The sequence below is a fragment of the Nycticebus coucang genome, chromosome 17, assembly GCF_027406575.1.
Source record: "Nycticebus coucang isolate mNycCou1 chromosome 17, mNycCou1.pri, whole genome shotgun sequence".
Taxonomy (NCBI): Eukaryota; Metazoa; Chordata; class Mammalia; order Primates; family Lorisidae; genus Nycticebus; species Nycticebus coucang.
In genome coordinates, this window is record NC_069796.1 from 85,630,693 (window position 1) to 85,653,082 (window position 22,390).

The 22,390-nt window shown below is 53.4% G+C and overlaps 1 protein-coding gene across 9 annotated transcripts in view; it reads left to right on the forward strand.

Moving 5' to 3' along the window:
* The window catches only part of ACOX3 (acyl-CoA oxidase 3, pristanoyl), a 47,505-nt gene extending 26,033 nt beyond the window's left edge, over positions 1–21,472 (forward strand). For 4 of the 9 annotated variants that reach the window (XM_053566563.1, XM_053566562.1, XM_053566560.1 and 1 more), the window contains exons 12-18: positions 1,017–1,139; positions 1,416–1,529; positions 7,895–8,010; positions 13,628–13,802; positions 15,037–15,104; positions 16,989–17,075; positions 20,472–21,472. In XM_053566563.1, the coding sequence (XP_053422538.1) occupies positions 1,017–1,139; positions 1,416–1,529; positions 7,895–8,010; positions 13,628–13,802; positions 15,037–15,104; positions 16,989–17,075; positions 20,472–20,786 (998 nt within the window). In that variant the 3' untranslated portion in view covers positions 20,787–21,472. Of the gene's footprint in view, positions 1–1,016; positions 1,140–1,415; positions 1,530–7,894; positions 8,011–13,627; positions 13,803–15,036; positions 15,105–16,988; positions 17,118–19,687 lie in introns of those variants that run through there. The other 5 variants (XM_053566564.1, XR_008375210.1, XM_053566565.1 and 2 more) reach the window with 5 other exon arrangements.
* The last annotated feature ends 918 nt before the right edge of the window (positions 21,473–22,390 follow it).

Below are 22,390 nucleotides of genomic sequence, written 5' to 3' on the forward strand. Positions count from 1 at the left end.
ACTGACCTATAAGAGAGTATTAGGGTCTCGCCGAGTGTGAGTGGCTTGGGGATGATCTGTGGATAATTGCTCACGTGTTTTCAGTGGCCTGTTCCTGTCTGAGCATGTGCCTGCCCCAGCGTGGGGTGACCAGCAGAGTGTCCCTGGGACACTCCTTCCACAGTCTGTCTTGTCTCCTCCCACACATGGCTAGCCAAGGCTGTGTAGGTGGGTTACTCATTTACGGGTTTCATCCTCTGTGCGAAGCTCTCAGTAGTTTTTATTGTTGTAACTCATAGAGATGCTATAAATAGCTCAGCTTTGTTCTGGTTTTAAATAGAATAAGGAAATTAAATCTTGCAGTACCACAGACAACAAAAACAACCGAATCAAGATTCGTTACATGTACAAAAGCTGGGATGAGACCAGTAAGGCTGCGGCCAACAGGGAGAAATAAATGAGAAGGCCTTTATCAGGTTCAAAATACCCATTGCGAATCTTTCCCCCGTAGTCTCTCCCTGCTCTTCACATTCAGTGGCTCAGCCACGGTGTGGGGAGGGGAGATGCGATTTGATAGCACGTTGGCAGCTCGTTTCCCACCCACCTGGCCTGAGAACCGTGGATATGAGCAGGAGAAGTGCGAGTCCCCTCCTGTCCCAGCCTCACATTCAGAGAACATTTTCCATCAGAGGAGGGAGACCCTGATGCTTTAAAATATGTGAAGGAATCAGTCTATTTAAGTAGCAGGAGAAACAAAAGAAAAATGAGAGTTGTCTTCAAATACTTGAAATTTCTTGTGTAAGAAGAAAGGTCCTATCAGTTGTAGAAGGAAGAAGGGCAGCCCCTCCAAGAATGTCCCCATCTGTCAGTGGCCCCCACATGGTCCCAGGTGACTGTGCAGGGCTGGCGGTGCAGTGGGGGTGTTTGGGCTGGTCTATGAGGCGGGATCACCAGAGCTTCCTCTCTGGTCACACTGGGCGAGGGCTGCTTCTCCGATGTGCATCTGCAGTGATGGTGATATCGTGGCCTCATTGCAGTGAACCGGTTGGGGGTCCTCAGAGATGATAACGATCCCAACTGTACCTATGAGGGTGACAACAACGTCCTGCTGCAACAGACGAGCAACTACCTTCTGGGCCTCCTGGAGCGCCGGGTCAGAGGTGAGGCTCTACTGCATGCTGGGGTGCCCAGAGCTCACTCGTGAGGAGGGTTCCTTTGGCCCCCACTGATGTAGCTTTCTGTCAAGATATCCCCTGGTTCTGCAGGAAGAAAAACAAGCTGTGCCTGGGTGACTTCCAGCGTGGCGGGCTAAGGCCCGGTGGGGGAGAGGCATTGAGCCACGGACCCTGGCTGGTGGGCTGGGCATGTCCTCCAGATGTTATCCATGGTTTGGGGTCTCCTGTCTTTCACCAAGGTCACTAAAATGTGCATCCTAGATGGAGCTTGCCTCCAGAGCCCTCTGAAGACAGTGGACTTTTTGGAAGCCTATCCCAACATCCTCAGCCAGAGGTTCACAGCCTCCAGCATTGCCGACTGCCTGGACTCTGCAGGTAAATATGTGCTGTCTTCAGTTATCAGGCCGGGGGATTCCATGGCTTTCCAGATTCCCCATCGTTACCACCAGGAAATGTTCTGCACCCTGGGGAGGGACCTTGATGATTACAGCTGGGAGCCAGGCTGCGGTGGCGTTGGGGCCCCAGGTGCAGCTTGTCCCGGGTTCATTCCTTCCTTGGCTCACTCCTCATGTATGTGTGCCCCGGGCTAACTCCAAAGAGGAGATACAGGTGCCCGTGCTGTGCCCCAGACCTCCCTCTCTTCTCTCCCTGGTGACAAGGCTGAGTGCCTCTGGCCTTCCCGCCTGCCCCACCTGTCTCCACGCACCCGTGCCACCAACTTCAGGTGTCCCCTCCCACGTTTGGTGCACCCCTTCCTGGCCTTGGCATGCTCTGTGTGGGGCCCTGTGGCACAGGCTCAGGAGTGTCCACGCCCCTGTCCCTTGCTTGCCTCCCAGGGCCCAGCACAGAGCCAGCTCCACAGCATCCACTCAGGGTCTGTCCTGGGAGAGATGGCCTGGGGTTGGTAGTGAGGAAGCAAAGTATGCTTCATTATAAACTGTAGAGTAGTTGTATTCATGTTGTTCACTCATTCATTGTACAGATGTTGGCTAATTGCTCACTCTGCAGTTCCAGGAGCGGGGTTTAGAGGTGCCTAAGACCAGCCACCTGTTCTCATAGGTGGTACAGTCAAGACAGGGGATAGGACCACATGCCAAGGCCCCAGTCATGGTGGAACAGGAGCCTGCAGAGAAGTGGCCTGGGCTGGTGGCTTCCCTCAGGGCCTTAGATGCCAGGGACAACCTCTCCAAGGACATGGCTTTGGAGCTGAGAGCTCAGCTGGAGGAAGGGTGGCCGTGGGACGCCTCAGGCAGGACATTTTTGGAGAAGGCAGAGGTTGAACCTCCTGCCAGGGCCGTGAGATCATGAGGTGACAACAGGCAGGAGAGCAGCTCAGGTGACTTGAGTTTGTGTTTGTTTTGATGATTCATGTCTTTAAAATGTTACTGTGGAGAAAAGGTTCCTCTGGCTGCTCAGTGGAAACTGACAGAGGTGAGTGAGGTGGCCAGTGTCAGACCGCAGCATCAGAGGTGGAGAGAGGGCTGATTGGCAGGATGGGGCTCACAGGGGCTGCTGTGAGTCCTGCTCTTTCTGCGGAGACACCCCTGGGGTGACCTCCCAGCTTTCTAAAGGACTAACTGGGGCTATGCTTGGTGGCTCATGCCTATAATCCTAGCACTTTGGGAGACTGAGGTGGGAGGATCGCTTGAGCCCAGAAGTTTGAGACCAGCCTGGGCAACACAGCAAAATCCCATCTCTGGGCAGTGCCTGTGGCTCAACGGAGTAGGGCGCCGGCCCCCTGTGCTGGAGGTGGTGGGTTCAAACCCAGCCCCGGCCAAAAACTGCAAAACTGCAAAAAAAAAAAAAAAAAAAAATCCCATCTCTACAAAAAAATTCAAAAACCAGCTGGGCATTATGAGGGGCACCTGTAGTCCCAGCTACTTGGGAGGCTGAGGCAGGAGGATGGCTTTAGCCTAGGAGTTTAAGGCTACAGTGAGCTATGATGATACCACTGCACTCCAATCTGGGTGACAGAGCAAGATCTTGTCTCAGAAAAATAAATAAATAAAATAAGGGGCTGGGCAGTGCCTGTGGCTCAGTCGGTAGGGCGCCGGCCCCATATACCGAGGGTGGCGGGTTCAAACCCGGCCCCGGCCAAACTGCAACCAAAAAATACCCGGGCGTTGTGGCGGGTGCCTATAGTCCCAGCTACTCAGGAGGCTGAGGCAAGAGAATCGCTTAAGCCCAGGAGTTGGAGGTTGCTGTGAGCTGTGTGAGGCCATGGCCCACTCTACAGAGGGCCATAAAGTGAGACTCTGTCTCTACAAAAAAATAAATAAATAAAAAATAAAATAAGGGGCTAATGGGAAACAGGGACACACTTGAAGATCTATTTCTGATGTTTGCAAGTCACTTTCCGAGATTCCCAAACATTGCCACAGAAAGAACTAGAAAATGAATCATTACAATAACTTCAGCCCAGCCAAAAGTTTTTTCCTAAAGCCATTACTCCATACAAACCCAGAACATAGACAAGGGGTCCACCAGCATCTTCGTCTATCTTCGTGCCTTGCCTGCCTTCCCTCCCGCTGAAACCGTGGAGGCAAGAACCATTTTTGTATACTGGCAGCAGGCAGATTGCCAAAGTGGCGTCATCTGTTTTTCCTCTGAGTGGCCTAATTTTTGCAAGATCCAACAAAGTGAAAACATTTTCTGGAGGAAAAAAAATGCAAGTGAAATACACTGGGTGAAAGTGGTTTGGCAGCGACAGGCGTCTTCACACACAGAGAGGCGCTGGGAGCTTGGCCGACTCCTTCGTGTCCTGGGCGTCGGATTACCAAACCCCAATCCCAGGCTGCCTGCACAGCCTGTGTCATCTGGATTTGGGGTAAACGTTTTGGGAGTGACTTGTGTGCCTCAGGCTCTTGCAGGACTAGAGAGAGGCAGGCCTTTTCCAGGATTTGGACACCTGTTTGGGAGGTGGAAAGATTTCGCGAGCCCATGGCCCTGACCCTTCAGGGGTCAGATTGTTATGCCGTGCAGGGAGGGGTAGGTGTTGCTTCCTGTCAAGTTCATCTCTTTGCTGCAGGCTGTTCTGAGCCCTTGGGCCCTGTGTGCCTGAGGCCTTGCAACATCAGCCTAATTTCGCTTTCTTTAGTTGGCTCACTTGTATTAATAGCAAATGACAATGTTTACCACTGAAAGCCACGTATATAGGCAGTGAGAGCCCGTGATGAGAGCATGAGGTCACGTGAGGCCATGTGTGGGCAATGAGGTCATGTGGGGTCATGTGGATTGGGCAGTGAGGTCACCTGACCCAGCCGTGGATCTCATGGGTTGGATATATTCCCAGAGGTTGGAGCTCAGGTGTTCAGGTCAGCACTGCCCCCAGCAGTGTGACTTTGAGCTGGACTTTGGTGTTTCCCTTCTGCCCTGACTATGCACTGCCCATGATGGGGGTCTCCATCCTGACACTCTCTTGAGCACAACAGACCAGGTGAAGTCTGCTTTAGAGGGACAAGGAATGTCTCCCAGGAAGCTAGCACGAGATGGGTCCGTGTGGGGCATCTAGGCAGCCACCAGCCATTCAGGAGCCCCAGGACCTGAGTCTCACTGTCTGGGCGAGATTCCAGGCATGCTCTCGGGTGACCCAGAGGGACCTGGGTGCAGGGACATGGACAAGGAACCAGAGCCCCAGCCAGAGGCACGGCCCTGGGGGGCAGCAGAGACATTAAAGGACAGGAGGGTGGGTGGTAGGGGAGCCCTGGCTGACCCCAGGGTCAGGCTAGGACATGTGGAGCTGAGATGTCTAGAAGCCCCTGGCATAAGAGGCAGGGGAAGGCTGGCAACCCCAGGAATGGCGGGAGAGTGCTGGGGTGGGAGGGGCGGGGGAACAGCCAGCACGTGGCAAAGCACCAGCCATAGGCCAAGGGCGGAGACCAGAGCCAAGGCAGGTGAGTCCAGGGTCGGGCAAGGGGTCCAGATGTGGTGGCACATGCGGAGGGGCAGTGAGGGAGCCTTGGAGTCCCTTTGGGGGGTTCAGCAAAGAACCCTTGTGACCCAGGACTCCAGGACGGTCGAGCACAATGGTTGAAACTATGTGGGGGTTGAGAATTTACTGCCAAATTGTTGCCAATTTTCCCACGCAGTTTGTTTCCTTGGTGGTGTTTCACTTTGGAGTAAGCTCTGTGAGCTGGACACACAAGCCCTTTCATTGTGGCTCACATACGCGTCCACGCGTCTGTTGGGGAATCTTCTCCCATCCCTGTGAACACATCAAAATAAGCAATATATTGGCTCCCCGCCTGTAACTCAGCGGCTAGGGCACCAGCCACATACACCGGAGCTGGCAGGTTTGAATCCAGCCGGGGCTGCCAAACAATGACAACTACAACCAAAAAATAGCCAGGCATTGTGGCGGGCGCCTCTAGTCCCAGCTACTTGGGAGGCTGAGACAAGAGAATCCCTTCAGCCCAAGTGTTTGAGGTTGCTATGAGCCATGAGGCCACAACACTCTACCCAGGGCAACAGCTTGAGACTCTGTCTCAAAAAAAAAAAAAAAGAAAAAAATGCAATATATTTTTTCATGAGATCATTAAAAACTAAAAACGGAGTTTCTGAAGAAAAATGCTGGGTAAACCTAACTCATTTATCAAGCTTGTTTCCGTTCAAAGCAGAAACAAAAATCTAAACTGGTCATTGACATTAAGCATTGTGGGTTAAATCTGGTTGTGGAAAAAGCTTGGAAAATTTCGGTAACAGCAGTGAAGCATCCACGGCAGAGGGACCTCCGGGGCAGTGTTTGGGAGGGACTCTGGCCGTGGCTGATGTGTTGTGGGACACAGGGACCTCTGGTGTGGTTAGGAGGAATCCATACAAGCCGTTTCTGACCTGGGCCATTCCTCAGGTCCTGTTGCTGTCTAAACAGACCGTGGAAAACATGAGTGCAGCGTCCACCTCTCCCTGCCGTCCCATCCATCCTGCTGGGAAGAGCTTGGGAGGCAGCAGAGTCTCAGGTTCCAAGGACAGGGCGTCAGGAGGGCCTGTACCATCAGCGTGGGTTCAGGAACCCATGCCAACTTTCAGATAATGGCCTGAGGGCTGCATTTAAGACTCAAGAATGGCCACTGAGCAGCCTGTGTGTTCATTCTGGGGCTGCTGATAACAAAGTGCCCCAAAGAGGGGGCTAAAAACAGCTAGTTTCGGGGACAGAAATCCAAAACCTAGGTGCTGGCAGGGCTGTGCCCCCCAGACCTCTAGGGAGGGGCCTTCCTGCCTGCCCCGCTCTTGCCGGCTCCTGGGAGCTCCAGGCATTTCTTTGGCTGTGGCTGAGTCTCTCCAGCTCTGCCTGTGTTCACGTGGCGGCCGCTTCTGACATCTCCTTTTCTATCTCTTATGAAGACACTTGGTGTTGGATTTAGGGCCCACCCTGGTCCAGGATGACTTCATCTTGATACTCTGACCTCAGCCACATCAGCCACCTTTCTACCAATAAGGTCCCACTCACGGGATCTGGGGGTCTGAACGTGGACAGCTCTCTGGGGGCCACCATTCAAGGCTCAGCACCTGCCAGGCTTGTGGGTGGGGGGCCTCACCTGGGCACCTGTGTGGAGGATGCCTTTGGCTGTCCCCTGCCCGGGGAGTCAGAGAAGCCTGTTTCCATCCCAGCTGTCCCCACTGAGAGCTGCTTGGCCCTCTGGGACTGTGGGTGGTCTGATTTGATTATTGATGGGCTTCTCGGTTGTGCCGTGAGGACCCACTAATGCTGTTGGGAAAGAAACAGTGTGATGTAGGAGGAACTGCAAACATCGGGTATCCCCTTCCAGGGAATTGGGCTGCGTGCTATAGAGGGGTCCTCTTAGCTCCGCCGACGGGCCCAGACCCCGTGTGGCCAGATCCCCAATTCCTCCCTGGGCGTCTGAGCTGAGACCAGCCACCAAGCAGAAAGCTCCCTGTTTCTGCAGCCCAGCGTCCCTCAGGTTTGGGTGCTGGACTCTCAGTGCACAGGGAGAAGGTGGTGAGAACGTGGACTTGGCTGCTGCCTCCCCAGCGGGGTGACAGCACTGCCTGGCAGTGTCTGCTGAGGCTGTACCTGGTCTCTGGTAAGTGCTATGTGAGGTCAACATGAGCTATGACCAGGATGGCCCACCGATGTGAGTACCACCACATAGGAGGAGGCGGGAGCAGGGAAAGGTCCACCGTCCCATCCGTCTTACACCCTACTGTGGCCCCTCCACTGTCAGCGGCCTCTCCTTCTTGCCTTATACAGCCTTGTTAGGGGGACTGTGCAAGAGGTGAGGTCTCAAGGGACATGGTATCAGTGTCCAGCAGGCCAGTGAGGTCCAAGGGCGAGGCCTGGTGAGTAGACAGAGGTACCCCCTCCTCTTGCCCCCCAGCTGCTATCTGCCCGGCAGTTGTCCTGAAGCCCATGCAAATCCTTGGTGATGCCAAGGGAACAGGATAGACAGGGTGCACGGGCCAGAGTGTGTAGCTCTTAGGCTGGCTCTGCGTCCTCACAGCTTCCGTGGTCGCCAGGACAGTGTGCAACTCAGAAAAGCCTCAGGGCTGAGCCAGGAAACATCCACAGCCCTGCCTACCCCTGCCTGGGGGTCTTCGACCGTCATCTCCCTGTGCCTGAGTTTATCTGCCTGTAGAATTGGACGCTCCTCATGCGCTCACCCACCATGAAGATGGGCAGGTCCCACTTACTGCTCACAGTGCCACAGTTCTCAGGGTAAAGGCATGACAAATGTGAGATGCTCAGCTGTTACTTTTTTCCTTTCTGTTGCTTGTTTTTGAAGTCCCCCTGGAAGCGTACAAGTGGTTGGTTTGTTACCTGCTCAGAGAGAGTTACCAGAAGTTCAATCAAGAGAAAAGATCAGGAAGCAATGACTTTGAAGCAAGGAACAACTGCCAGGTATGTGCTTTAAAAATTGCTGGCTCACGCCTGTAATCCCAGCACTGTGGGAGGCTGAGGCGGGAGGATTGCTTGAGCTCAGGAGTTCGAGGCTTGTCTGAGCGAGAGTGAGACCCCAACTCGTGAAAAAAATGGAAAAACCCAGCCGAGGCAGCAGGGTGCCCACAGCCAGAGTCCGAGGCTGCGGTGAGCTCCGACGCCACTGCCCTCTGCTCAGGGCATAGGGTAGAACTCTGCCTCGACAAAAAAAAAAAAAAATTGCTTTTTGTATTCTTTGCTCTTAATTCCTCTGCTGGTGTATCCCCAGGAAGTTGAACATCCTGGTGGCTGCAGTCCCTGCCCTGCAGCTCCCATGACCCGGTGCAGGGCACTTAACTTCTTTGCACCTTTCTTTGGTCTGCTATAAAATGGGAATGGCAGCACCTGCCTTGCTGGGTTGCAGAAGAAGTTGTGGATTTTATATTTACAGTGTCTAATGACATCTGGGCCCCAAGTCAGAGCTGTGATTGTTGGGGTTGGAACATTAGGTGGGGAGAGCCTTAGATGCAGCAAGGCCGGGACACCGCTGGGGGGCTGCAGAAAGCCCTGCTGACTCACAGGGTCACATCTCGCTCTGCACGTGGTTGTTCTCAAGTCATTATCGCCTTTACTCAGGGGCCAAGAGGTAATGGTCCAAGGGTGGCTTTTAATGGGTGTTGGAAAGCGCTTGGGTTCTCACCCATGGACACACAGTGCTAAGACACCCTGTTATAAAACAGCTCATTATGGCCAGAGCCTGGTGAGGCTGCGAATCCAGTTCTGTCTCATACTCTGTGGGAAGGCCGGCGTGTGGGAGGGCCGTGGGTGAGGAAGGTGCAGAAGCTCCAGAGACACTGCCGTTCCTTCTCCCTGGCGCAGTCATTGAGCTCTGTGTCGCGCTCCGAAATGAAGTCATCCAGACCCCATACCCTGCTGCTTGCAGAACCCCACATTGACTTTGTGGCTTTAAAGAAGTAAGTTCAGCAGGTGGCCATGGTCAACAGAACTTATAGTTTAGGACCACAGTGACCAGAAATAGGAGGCTTGAAGTGACCCTTCCAGAACAGACACTTTCTGTACCCACCTCAGCCTGGGCCATAGTAGGTTTGATCACTGGAAAACTCACAGCGCCTGTTCCTCCCACTGTAGGTCAAATAGCCATTCAAGGGTGGACACAGAGGCACTGTGCTGAGTTACAGATCAAGATCCCTGAAGAGACAGCACAGAGGGGCCCATTCCTAACAACATCTAGGTCTCCTGAGCTTCCTGGAAGGGCTCTGTAGGGCCTTAGCCTCCTTCTAGCCCCATCTGTTCTGGGCCCTGGAACATGTGACCTCACAACACCCTGAGTACGGGTCTTGGTTGTCGAGCAACAATTCATCTTTAGGTCTTCACAAAGTAACTCGGCAGCAGCATTTCAGTGAGTCCTGTAGCACAGCAGGGGCCAGCTGGAGACTGGTGTCCCTGGGGAGAGCTTCTGGGTGGACAGACACCCAGAGGCCCAAGCTGCGAGGCCCAGCCACCTGGAGCTGCAGGAGGCTGGGGCAGGAAGGCAGCCTTGAGGCCTAGAAGGGACAGTAGTGATCACGAGGGGCTTCGTGTTCCAGACGCGATATAAGGAGCAGGGACATTCCTGACAGCCGAGAGCTCTCTGGCCTGGGCTGGACGCCAGGGGGGCCAGAGGGAGACACAGTCTCTTTCCCTCAGTGTAGCCTGAGAAGAAAACTAGAGAGACTGTTTATATAACCTCCCCATGGGACAGGCCTTCCTGAGGAAGACAGGAAGCCTCAAAGCTATAAAAGAAAAGAAAACTCAGATTTCACTGCATAAAGGTCCATCATTTCTGGATAGGAAAAGATACTCAAAACAAAATGGGAAGATGAACAACAGACCCGGACGCACGTGTGGCACGTGACCAACAGAGAGCCCCGGGAAGGGGTCTGTGTTAGGCCTCCTCACCAGAGGCAGCCCCGGCAGCTGCTGACCCAGAACCAGGGGCCACACTCCCGAGGGCACTGGGCTGAAGTCAGTGTGGGGGATGGCGAATGGCTGTCCTTTGGGAAAGTTCCTGGCCATTTTTGTTAGAAAGTGTGCTTACTTTGTGACCTGGGGAGGGGGAGCATATTTATTAACTTTTTTGGTCTACTTGTGCCTACCAATAAAAACTGCCATTTACTGTCTACTAGACATGTACAGTAGGGTCTTAAAACACACGCATTGCTCTCACTTTTCGACCAGATGACACTTTTGTATACAAGTTCAGCATCTTCCCACCCCTATGACGAACCTGCTGCAGGTTCCTGGGGAGTCCCTCCAGAGATCTGCCCATCAGGAAGTGGACAGGGACATCTTTTCTCCTCTAGTCACACACTGGACTCTACCTGTGACATTCTGTGTCATCGTCTTTGGGAGTTAAGGCTGCTGAGGCTGAGAAGTACCCAGGTCTGCTGCCTTGGGCCCAGGCCTCCTCCCGCAGCCTACACGGCCAACATCTGGACTTGGACCGACTGGGGCTCATTTTTGCCTAAAGTATCCATTACCTATTAAAATGCAGGTACCCTGGGAAGTGCAGGTCGCCAGGCAGTGGTGCCCCCTTCCTCTCCTGGGGCCGGGCGCTTGCTGGGGTGGGGGACTGATGTGGAAAGGGTAAGGTCTCGAGTTCGGGGCCACCTACATGGCCAGGGGTGAGCCTTCGTCCGTGGTGTGCCCACACTCACTGCTGCAAAGTAATGCTGACCCTTAGCTCCACCGGGTCCAAGAAGTGCCCCTTCACGGTTCTAACTGGGGACAGTGAAACATCCTGGCTCCAGTGAGAGGGCTGAGACTATGCCAGAAGATTACCCTGGCGCAGATGCCCAGCCCAGTGCCCAGTCTGTGACCCAACTTTTGGGGGCAGTAGAGCTCCCGCACTAGTCTGTGAGTGCTGTGAGCACACTCAGCCTGGAGCAGCCAGAACCAGGACTAGGGGATGCTTTAGCCATGGGGGAAGGACTGTACCTGAGGCATTTCTGTTGCCCTGGCTCCTGGAGTCAGCACTGTGGGAACATTTCCTGGGCCCCAGCCCGCCCAGGGGTGTCCAACCTTTTGGCTCCTCTGAGCAGCATTGGAAGAGGAGTTTTTCTGGGTCATATACCAAATACACAGAGACTAAGGAAAGATGATGAGCAATAAAAAAGCTCTGTGCATAATTTCCATGATATCCAGTAGCACAAATAAGCAAAAACGTCCTCACATAATCTGCATGGGGCCCGTGGGCTGCAGGTTGAACACCGCTGCCTGCGTTGTAATGATAAATTCTATTCAGAAAACTTACGGACTTATCTGGACCTTTCTCAGACCCAAAGCAGCACAGTGCGTGCCAAATCCCAGGGACTGGGCTCAAACAGTCTATGTGACAGAGCTGCCCGAGGGCTGTGCAGCCACTTCACACCATGCAGTTTAACATGATCCTCAGTGACACTGGGAGGTCCCCCCTCTGCCAGTGAAGACACTAAGGCTGGGGACATGAAGCCATTTGCATACACACGCACAGCTACAGAGCCTGAAGGATCAGGATGGCCAGGCCGCTGGCTGCTGTGTCCATGTTTCAAAGCCCAGTGGGACTCAGTGTGGATGTATACACAGACTTTCTGGGCCTGCCTGTCCAACCCATGCCTCAGCGGAAATTGAGGAGTGTCACTTCCATAGAAAATGCAATGAAACAGCCTCATGTTAAACATGGTTGAAAAGAGGGCGAGGTTAGGAGAGCACACAGTTTGGGCTCAGTTCTGAGAGTGGTCTCTCTGCCTTTGTCCAGACTCTGTGGGAATCAGCCTCATCTCTGTGTTCAGAGGAGACTCCATAGGGATCAGCCTCATCTCTGGGTTCAGAGAAGACTCCGTGGGGATCAGCCTCATCTCTGGGTTCAGAGGAGACTCTGCGGATCAGCCTCATCTCTGGGTTCAGAGGAGACTCCATAGGGATCAGCCTCATCTCTGGGTTCAGAGGAGACTCTGTGCGGATCAGCCTCATCTCTGGGTTCAGAGGAGACTCCGTGGGCATCAGCCTCATCTCTGGTTCAGAGGAGATTCTGTATGACAAGAGGCGCGTCACTGTTTGGGTTGAGGAGGGTGGGGTAGCCTGGGCAGCTGGCAGTGTAGAGCCTGGCCGGTGGCACTCCCCAATGACCTGCATTGTCAGCCTCCTGCCAGAGGCTTTTGGAGAGGCCTGAGGGGCTCATCTCCACCCAGCAGAGCTCTGGGAAACCTGGGTGCTGGTCCTAGCTGGGGTCTATTGTGCAGTCTCCCTTCCCCTGCCCCAGCACAAGTCTAGATCCTTCCAAAACCAAGGGCACATGCACGCTATGTGTGTGTGGGGCAGGGGAGCGCCAAGCTGCACCTGAGGATCCCAGCTAGCCCTCCTGCTACTCGGACAGCAGGAAGCAGGATGGGAACCTTCTTGGCACCAGCCACAGCCTGGCCTGTAGTGTGTGTGGCCCAGCAGGGTCTCCAGCTGGCAGGAGTCAGAAGGCAGAAAGCATCTCCCCCACGCCTGGTCATCCGAGGCTCTCCGAGTCTCAGCGGGTCTTGCGCTGGAGACCCTGTCTTGGCTCCTGCCGTCCAGACCAGGCCTTGGAAATGAAGCTTCCTCCTGCGCACCTGCTGAGGTTTCAGTGCATCCTCCCTGCCTCCCCAGTGTGCTGCTGTGCACCCCACTTCATTGCAGAAAATTCGGGGGCAGCACCACGTGCCAGACACACAGCCAGGGACTCTCACAGCGGTTTGTTCCCCCTGCCCTGTTCTGTACTTAGGTGGATTCATTTTTAAACTTCAAAAGTGGTACACACTCATTCTAACAAGTCCAGCAATGCATGTATTACTTTTGTAATTAAAAAATATCTGGTAAGAGGTAGAAAGAAAGGTAATCAGGGAAGCTGATGATTGTCAGCAGCTGTTTTGGGTATTGGTCAAAAAATAAGTTGGAGTAGGCTTTCGGTGAAGCCCTGTTCTGCCCGCCTGGCAGCCGGTGACTCGTGAGGGACATGGGTTTAGCTGGGTCCTGTCACACTGTTGCCCCTCTGTGGCTGTTCTTGTGTTTCTGGACATCACGTGTAAGTGGGAGAGACTGTTTTAGATGCTATGGCAGAGAGAGTGTGGCCACACCCTTGGAGAGCTGAAGTCACTGTCAGTGAGGTCCTAGAGGGGGCCCTCCCAGGTGAGCGAGCAGGGCTGGCCTCCCAGGGGACACTCACACTTGAGTAACTGCGGTGTCCCCAGCCTGCCTGAAGCCCCTGTGTGCTCTTTGCTGGTGCCACCCACATTCCAGGCTGAACCAAGCTGAGCGTGCCCCGGAGCCACCTGAGGCCTCAGCACATTTAGGCTAGAGCCTGCTGCGACTCTGGGTGTTCCCTGCACCGCCTTTTCCTTTGTTTGGTCTTGGCTGTTTCTTCTGCGACTCCACATCCAGACGCTGCTTCACTTCACAGTACCATCCTCAGATGCGCACCAGAGTGCAGACCTGGGCCTGTGTTTTCTGGTATTTCTTCCACCGTAAGATCTGAACTGCAGCTGAGACTGGGCTGCCTTCCTGTGGCCATCGGTTGCTCTGTGTCTTTTCCCAGGTGTACTACTGCCGCCCCCTGGCCCTGGCTTTCCTGGAGCTCACGGTGGTTTGGAGGTTCCATGAGTACACGCACCGGCCGGGTGTGCCGCCCCCACTGCGGGCCGTGCTGGGCCGGCTCAGCGCTCTGTACGCCCTGTGGGCCCTGAGCCGGCACGCAGCTGTGCTCTACCAAGGTGAGGCACCTGCTATGGGCTGCTATGGGCCCCCTCTGCTTTCCCAGCATGGCGTTACTGCCAATCAGACTTACTGAGCCTTTGTCACAGCCCAGGGAGACTGGGAACAGAACAGAGCCCAAGTCCCATAATAAGTCAAGTAGAAGGGGCAAAGAAGTGCAAGGTGGCTCTGATGGTCCCGGTGAAGTCAGTTTCCAGCTCTCCTATGGGCAACGTGCTGGGGTCTGCAGAGAGCTGAAGCCACCATGGGTAGGGCGCACACACTGGGAACCCTGGAGGGCTTCCTGAAGGAGGGGACGCCTGGGTCGAATCCTGGAGTTCTGGTGGGAATGGGGAAACCAGCATCTCTCAACCTTTTTTCATTATCACTCCATAAGGAGCCTTATTAGACATTTATTCCTGTGCCTTCAGCTGTGAATTTTGCCTGTAGACACACACGTATCCTAAGTATCACTCATGTTCTGGGCTTATGAAGTGCAGGATCCCCTCTCCCACCAAGAACCAACTTGCCCCGCAGAGGCCTTGAGGGTGCACGGGTTAACTAAGGAAGGCACGAGGGCGTCCAGGCAGAGGGGTGAAGGCAGGGATGGAGCCTTCTTGCTGAGAAAAACTCTTCAGTGGCAGACACAGTTGTCTTCAAAGCAAAATAGGTTCCAGCAAAATGCATTCCTAAATGTACAGGGGCACTGTCCCTGCATCTACTAAGACCCCACAGGAAAACTGCATCTGCCAGTTCCCTGTGGGCTGCAGATAGCCTTAGGTGCCCCAAGGGTCCCTCCCAGCCTCGGCCCCACATTTACCACAGTAGTCCCGGTGCCCCTGCTGCTCCATGCCTCCTGTTGTGTGCAGGCTCCTCTCTGCCCCTTTGGCAGTGCTCCTTTAAAGGAATCAACCCAGCTTTGAGGCCCTGCCATGCCCCTGTCCTCCACCCGGCCCCTGCCTCTCTGGGATTAGCCTTGGCAGCCCAGCGCCTGCACAGAGCCACTAGCGCACTGCCTCTGGACCAGGCCCAGTTTCGTGTCCCAGCCTGTGACCTGCCCAGTGAACTGAGTGGGAAAAGCCTCTTGGAACCTGGCCTAGAGCTGGCACTTTCCTCCAGAGGGCTCACAGCTGGTGGGGAGTGCTGGTGATGACACATTGACGTGTTCACACAAATGGGCCACCAGGGGAACAAATTTGGGGAATGATGTTCAGAGGATACCAGACCCCAGGGTGACCAAGGCTGTGCTTACAGGTGGATACTTCTCTGGTGAGCAGGCGGGTAAAGTGGTGGAGAGCGCCATCCTAACCCTGTGTTCCCAGGTGAGCAGTTGCCCTCTCAGGAGTCTGCAGGCACCAACCGCCTTAGCCTCCCACATCCACCATGCATCCAACATTTGGGAAAAGCAGGAAGATTGCAAGAAACAGGCCTACATCAGAAACTTTAGCAGAAGTTCGTGTGGGCGTCTCTGGATCTGTACACATCAGCCCACCCTCACGTGCCTGTCACAACTACATTGTCATTCGGCTACTCAGCCTCCAATTTAAATTCATCCCATGGTGTTGCTGCTGTTCTACCCAGCAGCACCTGCTCTGAGGGCTCCCACAGGGACTTCCCCATTGCTCTGTCCACAGTCACCCCTGGCCACGTGGGGCTAGTGGTGGTTAGAATGTGCCTGATGTCACCGAGGATTACAGATTTCCTTTAATGAATTTAAGCTTAAGGAGCCTATGTAGTGGCTGCCACAATGGGTGGTGCCCCTTCAGTCAGCTGAGCCCCTCTGCTTTGGATGGCAGGACCTGGGTCAGTGCTTCCTGCGTCCCAGCGTCTCAGGTGACCGGAGACGCTCCCACTTGTCCCTCCCCTTTCACTGCTCTCAAAGTTGATCTGGGACCAGGGAATGTCCTTGTGACTGGCTCTGAGCCTCTCCCTGGAGTAGTTTCATACAGGATGATGGGGTGAAAATCACCTTTGGGCTCTGGAGAAGGGTGTGTCTATAATCACAGTGCACACGTGTAGCCATCTCAGCGTGTCTGAAAGAAAACCAGGGACAGGAATTTCCTGGGTCTTCAATGGTGGAGAGTTTATTAAAAAAGCCACAGCTATCTCCCTGCTCTCCAGCACTCTGACGAGGCAGGCAGCCGGTGCTCACTGCCCCCCCCCCACCTGTGTACACTGTGCCTCCACCAACATCTGGCAAATCTGAGGCCCAGGTCAGCCAGGTGGGGACTGCCAAACTTCTTCTAGACCAGGGTTAGCAAACTCAGCTGCACCCTGCCGTCCACCTAAGCATCGTCTTCAGGCACTTGGTGAATGGTTGCCGTAGAGATCATGGCCCACAGAGCCAAGTATATCTGCTGCCTGGCCCTGTATAAAGAACATTTGCCAACTCCTGGTATAGGAGTCACAGAGCCCCTGCTCTGTGGAGGGATTCCCCTCAGGAGGGACCGCAGGCCTGGTGTGGGCCCCATGCAGAGGCATGAGCAGCGCCTCAGTCACAAAGGCACGCCCCTTACTGTTGCTGATGGGTTTGGGGACCAGTCACAAAGGCACGCCCCTTACTGTTGCTAATGGTTTGCTGACCAGTTCCTTTCAGTCTGTGTCATCAAGGCTGTCCCCGTTCCAACGTTCTATGCAGTGTGGCCATGGCATTAAATAAGTTATTTTAAGAGAGTTTTGCATTTCAAGAAAATTCTTGGGAGTCTCCTTGTATAAATTTCATTTGCCATATTGTAGAATCAGGTCTATGGTGGAAGGGGAGAGCAATAAAACTACTGCAGGCTGGAGAGGCTTCGTAGCGTTACAGCTTTCCCGCCTGTTCTTAAGTGCTTTCTCTAGTACACGTCTTACAGACATACCTCCCTGTACTGGAACAGGAGCTGCCCGGATAAGTTAGGGTTGAGAGACCTCTGAAGACACTTGCTACTTAGTAAGCTACAGAGCTGTCACTTTTATGAGCACCAAGCATTAGAAGTCTTGAGTGAATAGCAACATGGTCAAAGTATGCATGGGATACTGTGGGGCACACCGAGGGACTCAGTATCTGGCCAATAAAAGGGTGATGCGTTAGTAACAGAGCCGTGTGTGCCTGCTCAAGTTACCCTTTGCTACTGGATCGTAGCAACCATCAGCCGTGCTCTGTTACTCAGTGGTCACTATGGAAATTCCTGGAAGTTGCCAAGTGTATGGACTTTGTTTTCCAACAGCTGAAAGATGACGCAGTTGCCCTGGTGGACGTGATCGCTCCTCCCGACTTTGTTCTGGACTCACCCATTGGCAGAGCCGACGGAGAGGTAAAGGGAGCCCCCCTGCAACTGGGCTGGAGCTGAGGGTGGGGCTGCTGAAGGGCCAGTTGGAGTCTGCAGAGCCTGACCAGAGGGGCCAGAAGAAGTCAGGTGATTGCTGTCTGGTTCTCGGTCACACTGGCCCTGTGGCCTCAAGGACTTGCCCGCACTGCCTTCCCAAAATGCGGGAGCAACTCCCACCTGGGGGGCTGAAGTTGAAGGTCAGCACAGGCACTGTGGCTTCTGCCCTTTCCCCTCCCTAGTGACCACCCAAGTCCTGGGTCCCGCCACGTGGGCCTCTCATGCTCCAGTCTTCCCTCCCCCACCCAAATCCCCAGCTGTCTGTGCCCCTGACACTTTCCCCTTGCTCCCGTGCTTCCCTGGCGGCTCCTGCAGGGCCCCGTGTTCAGAATGCTTTCCTAGAAAGCTGGTGGAGTCAGGCTGCTGCCCCGACAAGCCCTCGGCCTCTGAGTGTTCTCCAGGCCTGTTTACCCCGCGGGAGGGAGCCCCTCCCTCCACCCCCCAGTGCACCTGTTCCTCCCACTGCTGTTCACGCAGCCTGAGCCAAAATGCCACCTCCTTGGAAAGGCCTCCTCCAGCCTCCAGCTCAGGTGCTATCTCCCGGGTGTGTGTCCCTGCCCTCATCTGTTACCCTCGTGGCATTGTCACCAAACCTGCAAGTCCCCTTCCAAGCGCACCTGTCCACTTGGGGTTCCCAGCACCTCTGCACCTGCATGGCTGCTGCAGGGACATGGCATTGCAGCTTCAGGCCACACGCATGAGGGCCCCTGGGTGTGAGCTATGGAACAGGATCTAACCCCCTCCCCCAGACCCTGCTCCTCCTGCCAAGGTTCCTGCTGGGATGGTTCTGCTTAATGGAGACTGAACACAGATGGAGCCTCCAACTGCTCTTGTGGGCACTGAGATTGGTAATTTAAGAGGCTACACAGACTTATCTAGGGAGTGGCAGGCCCTGGCCTCACCTGGGTAGGGGCAGGTGTGCCCTGAGAGTTCCTGGTCAGAGCAGGAAAAATGGGGGGACGGGTGCATCTAGGGAGGACCTGCTGTCCTGCAGCAGGGGGCATTGGGTGCTGGCCATGAACATACTCCTGGGTCCCACACAGTGCACATGATCACATCCATGATCATGTCAACTTTGCTGCTGGGGAACTGAGATCCAGAGACCCCAGTGGGTTGTTCACCAGGTAAACAGGTGGGCAGGCATTCAAGGAACCCTCCCCCCTCATCCCCCACCCCCCCCGCACACAGGCCTATCTGTCCCTCATGGAAGTGCCTCTGAGCAGACAGGAGAGCCTGCCCTCATAACAGAGAGGGGCCCCCTTTGGCTCTGGGACTCATAGTTAAAACCAGAATCAGCTGGAGGCACCCCCTGGCAATTTTAGATGTACGGTTTATAAAATGTACATCTCTCCTAGTTTTAAGGAACTGATGTTTTAACCAGGTGCTACCAGGTAAATTCACCTTAAATGAATAAACACAGCTGTGGGAGGTTATTTGCGATGATCCTTAAATGAAACCCAGTGCGCTAAGTTGGGAAATGTTACCTGGAATTTGTGAGCCATGGAGGAGCAGCCTGAGTGTGTCTGTGGGAGCCAAGAATAGCGTAGTGTAGGGGGAGTTGGTAAGAGCATTTCACAGGTGCAGGCAGAGCAGCTTCTTAAGAGTAAAACTGGTCACCATCGGCAGACATAAAATAGACCATTTCCCTGAGTTTCCGTGGACTGGGTAATCCGTCCCAGCCGCTGCCCAGCCTGAGTTCTGACCCTCTGTGTCTAGAGTGGGCAAAGTGTCATTTCGCAGCTGTGTTTGGTTCTCAGGAACTTCCTCTGAGATAAGAGCTGCTCTCCCCTTACCCTAGTTAAGTCTGGAGTCTCAGAGAGGGAGGCTGGTGGCCTGGTGCCCAGGCTGTGTGTGGTAGGCATGGTGGCCCAGGATCCAGCAGCCACACAGCAAGGCCAGCCCACAAGCTGTCCCACACTGCTTGGCCATGTCTTGCCTGTGCCAGTGCCAGGAGACAGATTTCAGGACAGTGTGGACCCACAGAGTCCTGTGGTGGCTACAGAGGGTCCTTTTCCACAGTCATTTCCAAGGCAAGAGCAAGGAGGTGATTTTCACCATAAATGTGATTTTTGGTACTTTATAATTGAGTTTTCTAATTGTTTTCTACTTTTAAAAAATTCACATAAATTAAATTATCTTAAGTTTTTTTTTCTAAAAAGCAACAACAGAGAATTTCCTGTGTTTTTGTTTTTGTTTTTGTTTTTGAGACAGAGTCTCACTATGTGGCCCTGGGTAGAGTGCTGTGGCATCACAGCTCACAGCAACCTCAAACTCTTGGGCTTAAGCGATTCTCTTGCCTCAGCCTCCCGAGTAGCTGGGACTACAGGCACCCACCACCACACCCGGCTATTTTTTTGTTGCAGTTGTTTAGCTGGCCCGGGCCAGGTTCGAATCCACCACCCTCAGTGTATGTGGCTCGCGCCACAACCACTATGCTATGGGCCCAAGACAATTTCCTGTGTTTTTAACAAAAACTTATGTCAAAGGAGTCTCTTCACTATTCCTGCCTCTTTGCTGATGTGCGTATATATTTCCTGCAGCTTTATAAAAACCTCTGGAGCTCCATCCTTCAGGGAAGCAATGTGCTGGACAGGGCGTCATGGTGGCCAGAGTTTTCCTATAACAAACCCATCATAGGAAGACTGAAATCAAAGCTGTAGTCACCCCAGCCACATTCAGCTAAATCTAATGAAGCTTACTCATTAAACTAACGAAGACAGCACATCAATTTCTAGTTCCAGAAGGCTCTGGGAACCCCACTTTCTGAACACACACCTTTACCCTTCAGCAGCTGCTTGGTCCCCTTTGCAGAGGGCACTGGAGGGTGGTGCTGGCCGGCAGGGCCAATCTGGCGCCCTGAGGATTTGCTGGGTGAAAAAGAAACCTCAACAATCACACCTTCCTGATGAGCTGCAAGATTTTTAATCATTAGAATTTTGCACATTCAATTTTCAAATATCGCTACTCAAGATATAGCAGACTGCTCATAATGAGGGATTTTCTCGCTGGGCGATCTTTTGCATTGACCCGAGACTTTTTACAGAGCTCTGCTTCACTGAGGAATTAGCGATTCCAGTCTGATTCTTCGTTAGCTCTCCTCTCACTTCATCATGTAACTGAATTATTACCTATTCATTTGCACAAAGACTGAATGACATAGTTTTAAGATTTTTAAACAGGAGAAATCTATTTTAATACTTTCTTTGTCGAAGTTTCTATTGAGGAAATGTTTCCAAAGAAGCTAGTAATGAATTGAATGGGCAATTCAGTCTGCCGTCTCCCAGTCACATGCAGGTTATTTTACATGTAGTGTGTTTCACTTAGGTGAAGTGTCCAGTGCTGTGTGTGCTCAGCAAACCCTTTCATGAATGTGACTGGCCTCTGCAGTGCTGGCCGCAGTCTGAGGATGTCAGCAGCCCCTCCCTCTGGTCACTCCTACTTCTCCCTCGGGACCAGAGGCTTGGTTGGTTGTTTTTACTCTACGGTCTCTGCTTCATTGTGGACTTGGCCGCTCAGATCATGCTCTCCAGCCTCTGGTCAGTTCAGAGCATGGACTTTATCAGCAGCACCAGAGAGTTGGTCACCTGGTGTTGTCCAACTTCAATGGCGTGGGCACATCTGTCACCGTTTCCACTCTGACTGTGGCCACCCTGTGTCACTGTGGGCCAGCAAAGATGTGATCCAGGCTCTCTTGGGGTGGGTGCCAAACCAATGAGAGCCAGTTCTTATTTTTCCAAATAGCCCAGTGAACTTGGGAGCATCCGAGGTTGTGGTCAATATCTGTTTCTAAAGACTGAGCTCCCAGTCCTGGCTGTCACTTGACTTACCCTCCTACCTGTGGGCTCTGGAGCGCCTAAGAGGTCATTCAGGACGCCGCACTGAGCACCTTCTGAGCCCCAGCACCTTGCCTGGCTCTGCAAGTTCACACCTGGTTAGCCCCTGGGACAGCTGCATGGGGTGGAGGTGCTGCCAGCACATTTCACAGAGGAGGAACTGGCCAGAGAGCTGGATCACCATGTGGCAGACAGTCAGGGATGTCTGAGCCGGCCCGGGGACCTCTCAGATGCCCGTGAGACCCCGCCCAGGGCTGAGCCTGCAGTAGGACATTGCTGGTTTCCATTGTCGTTGTAACCCGAGTTCCATCTCACTCTGGTTCGGAGGCTTCCTTGGGTTGAAATAAACTCTTCATTTAAAGTGTAACACACAACCACACTTTATGGGGGCAAGACATGATTGCAAGAGGGACTTTACCTAACAATTGCAATCAGTGTAACCTGGCTTATTGTACCCTCAATGAATCCCCAACAATAAAAAAAAAAAAAAGAAATAAACTCTTCATGGTTTTAAGTGTTTCGTGTCTTGTACTCCCCTCTTCCTGCTGTCACACAGAATGGGAACAAAAGAAGATATTCCAGCCCCTTGCCAGTTGAGGTGGGTTGGATCTTAGTGCAAATCCAAGTAAGGTGGTTGCAGGTGCCAGAGGGAGGGCTACTCCTCAGAGAGCACTCAGAGGCCCTGGCTGGGTCTGTGTGTGCATGGGCAGCCTGCTTTTAGTACATCCATAGCTCCTAGGTTTTTGAGGAGTTGGGGTGCCTGATGCCTCTTCCCAGTGGGCTCTTACATCATGCGCTCCCGTCCACCATTGGGAGAGTTGGGGTCTTTAGAATTTTTTTTTTTTTTTGAGACAGAGTCTCACTTTGTCGCCCTTGGTGGAGTGCCATGGCGTCACAGCTCACAGCAATCTTAACCTTTCGGGCTTAAGCAATTCTCTTGCCTCAGCCTCCCAAGAAGCTGGGACCACAGGCGCATGCCACAACGCCCGGCTATTTTTTGGTTGCAGTTGTTTAGCTGGCCTGGGCCGGGTTCGAACCTGCCACCCTCGGTATATGCAGCTAGCACCATAACTACTGTGCTACGGGTGCCAAGCTGGGAGAGTTTGAGTCTTTATAATGAGTCATCTTTCTGTCTAAAACTATTCAAGTTGTTTTTATTTATTTATTTTTTTTTGAGATAGAGTCTCACTATGTCAACCTCGGTAGAGTGCTATGACGTCACAGCTCACAGCAACCTCAAACTCTTGGGCTTAAGCAATTCTCTTGCCTCAGTCTCCCAAGTAGCTGGGACTACAGGCGCCCGCCACAATGCCTGGCTATTTTTTGGTTGCTGTTGTCATTGTTTAGCTGGCCCGGGCCAGGCTCGAACCTGCCACCTTCAGTGTATGTGGCCGGCACCCTGTTCACTGA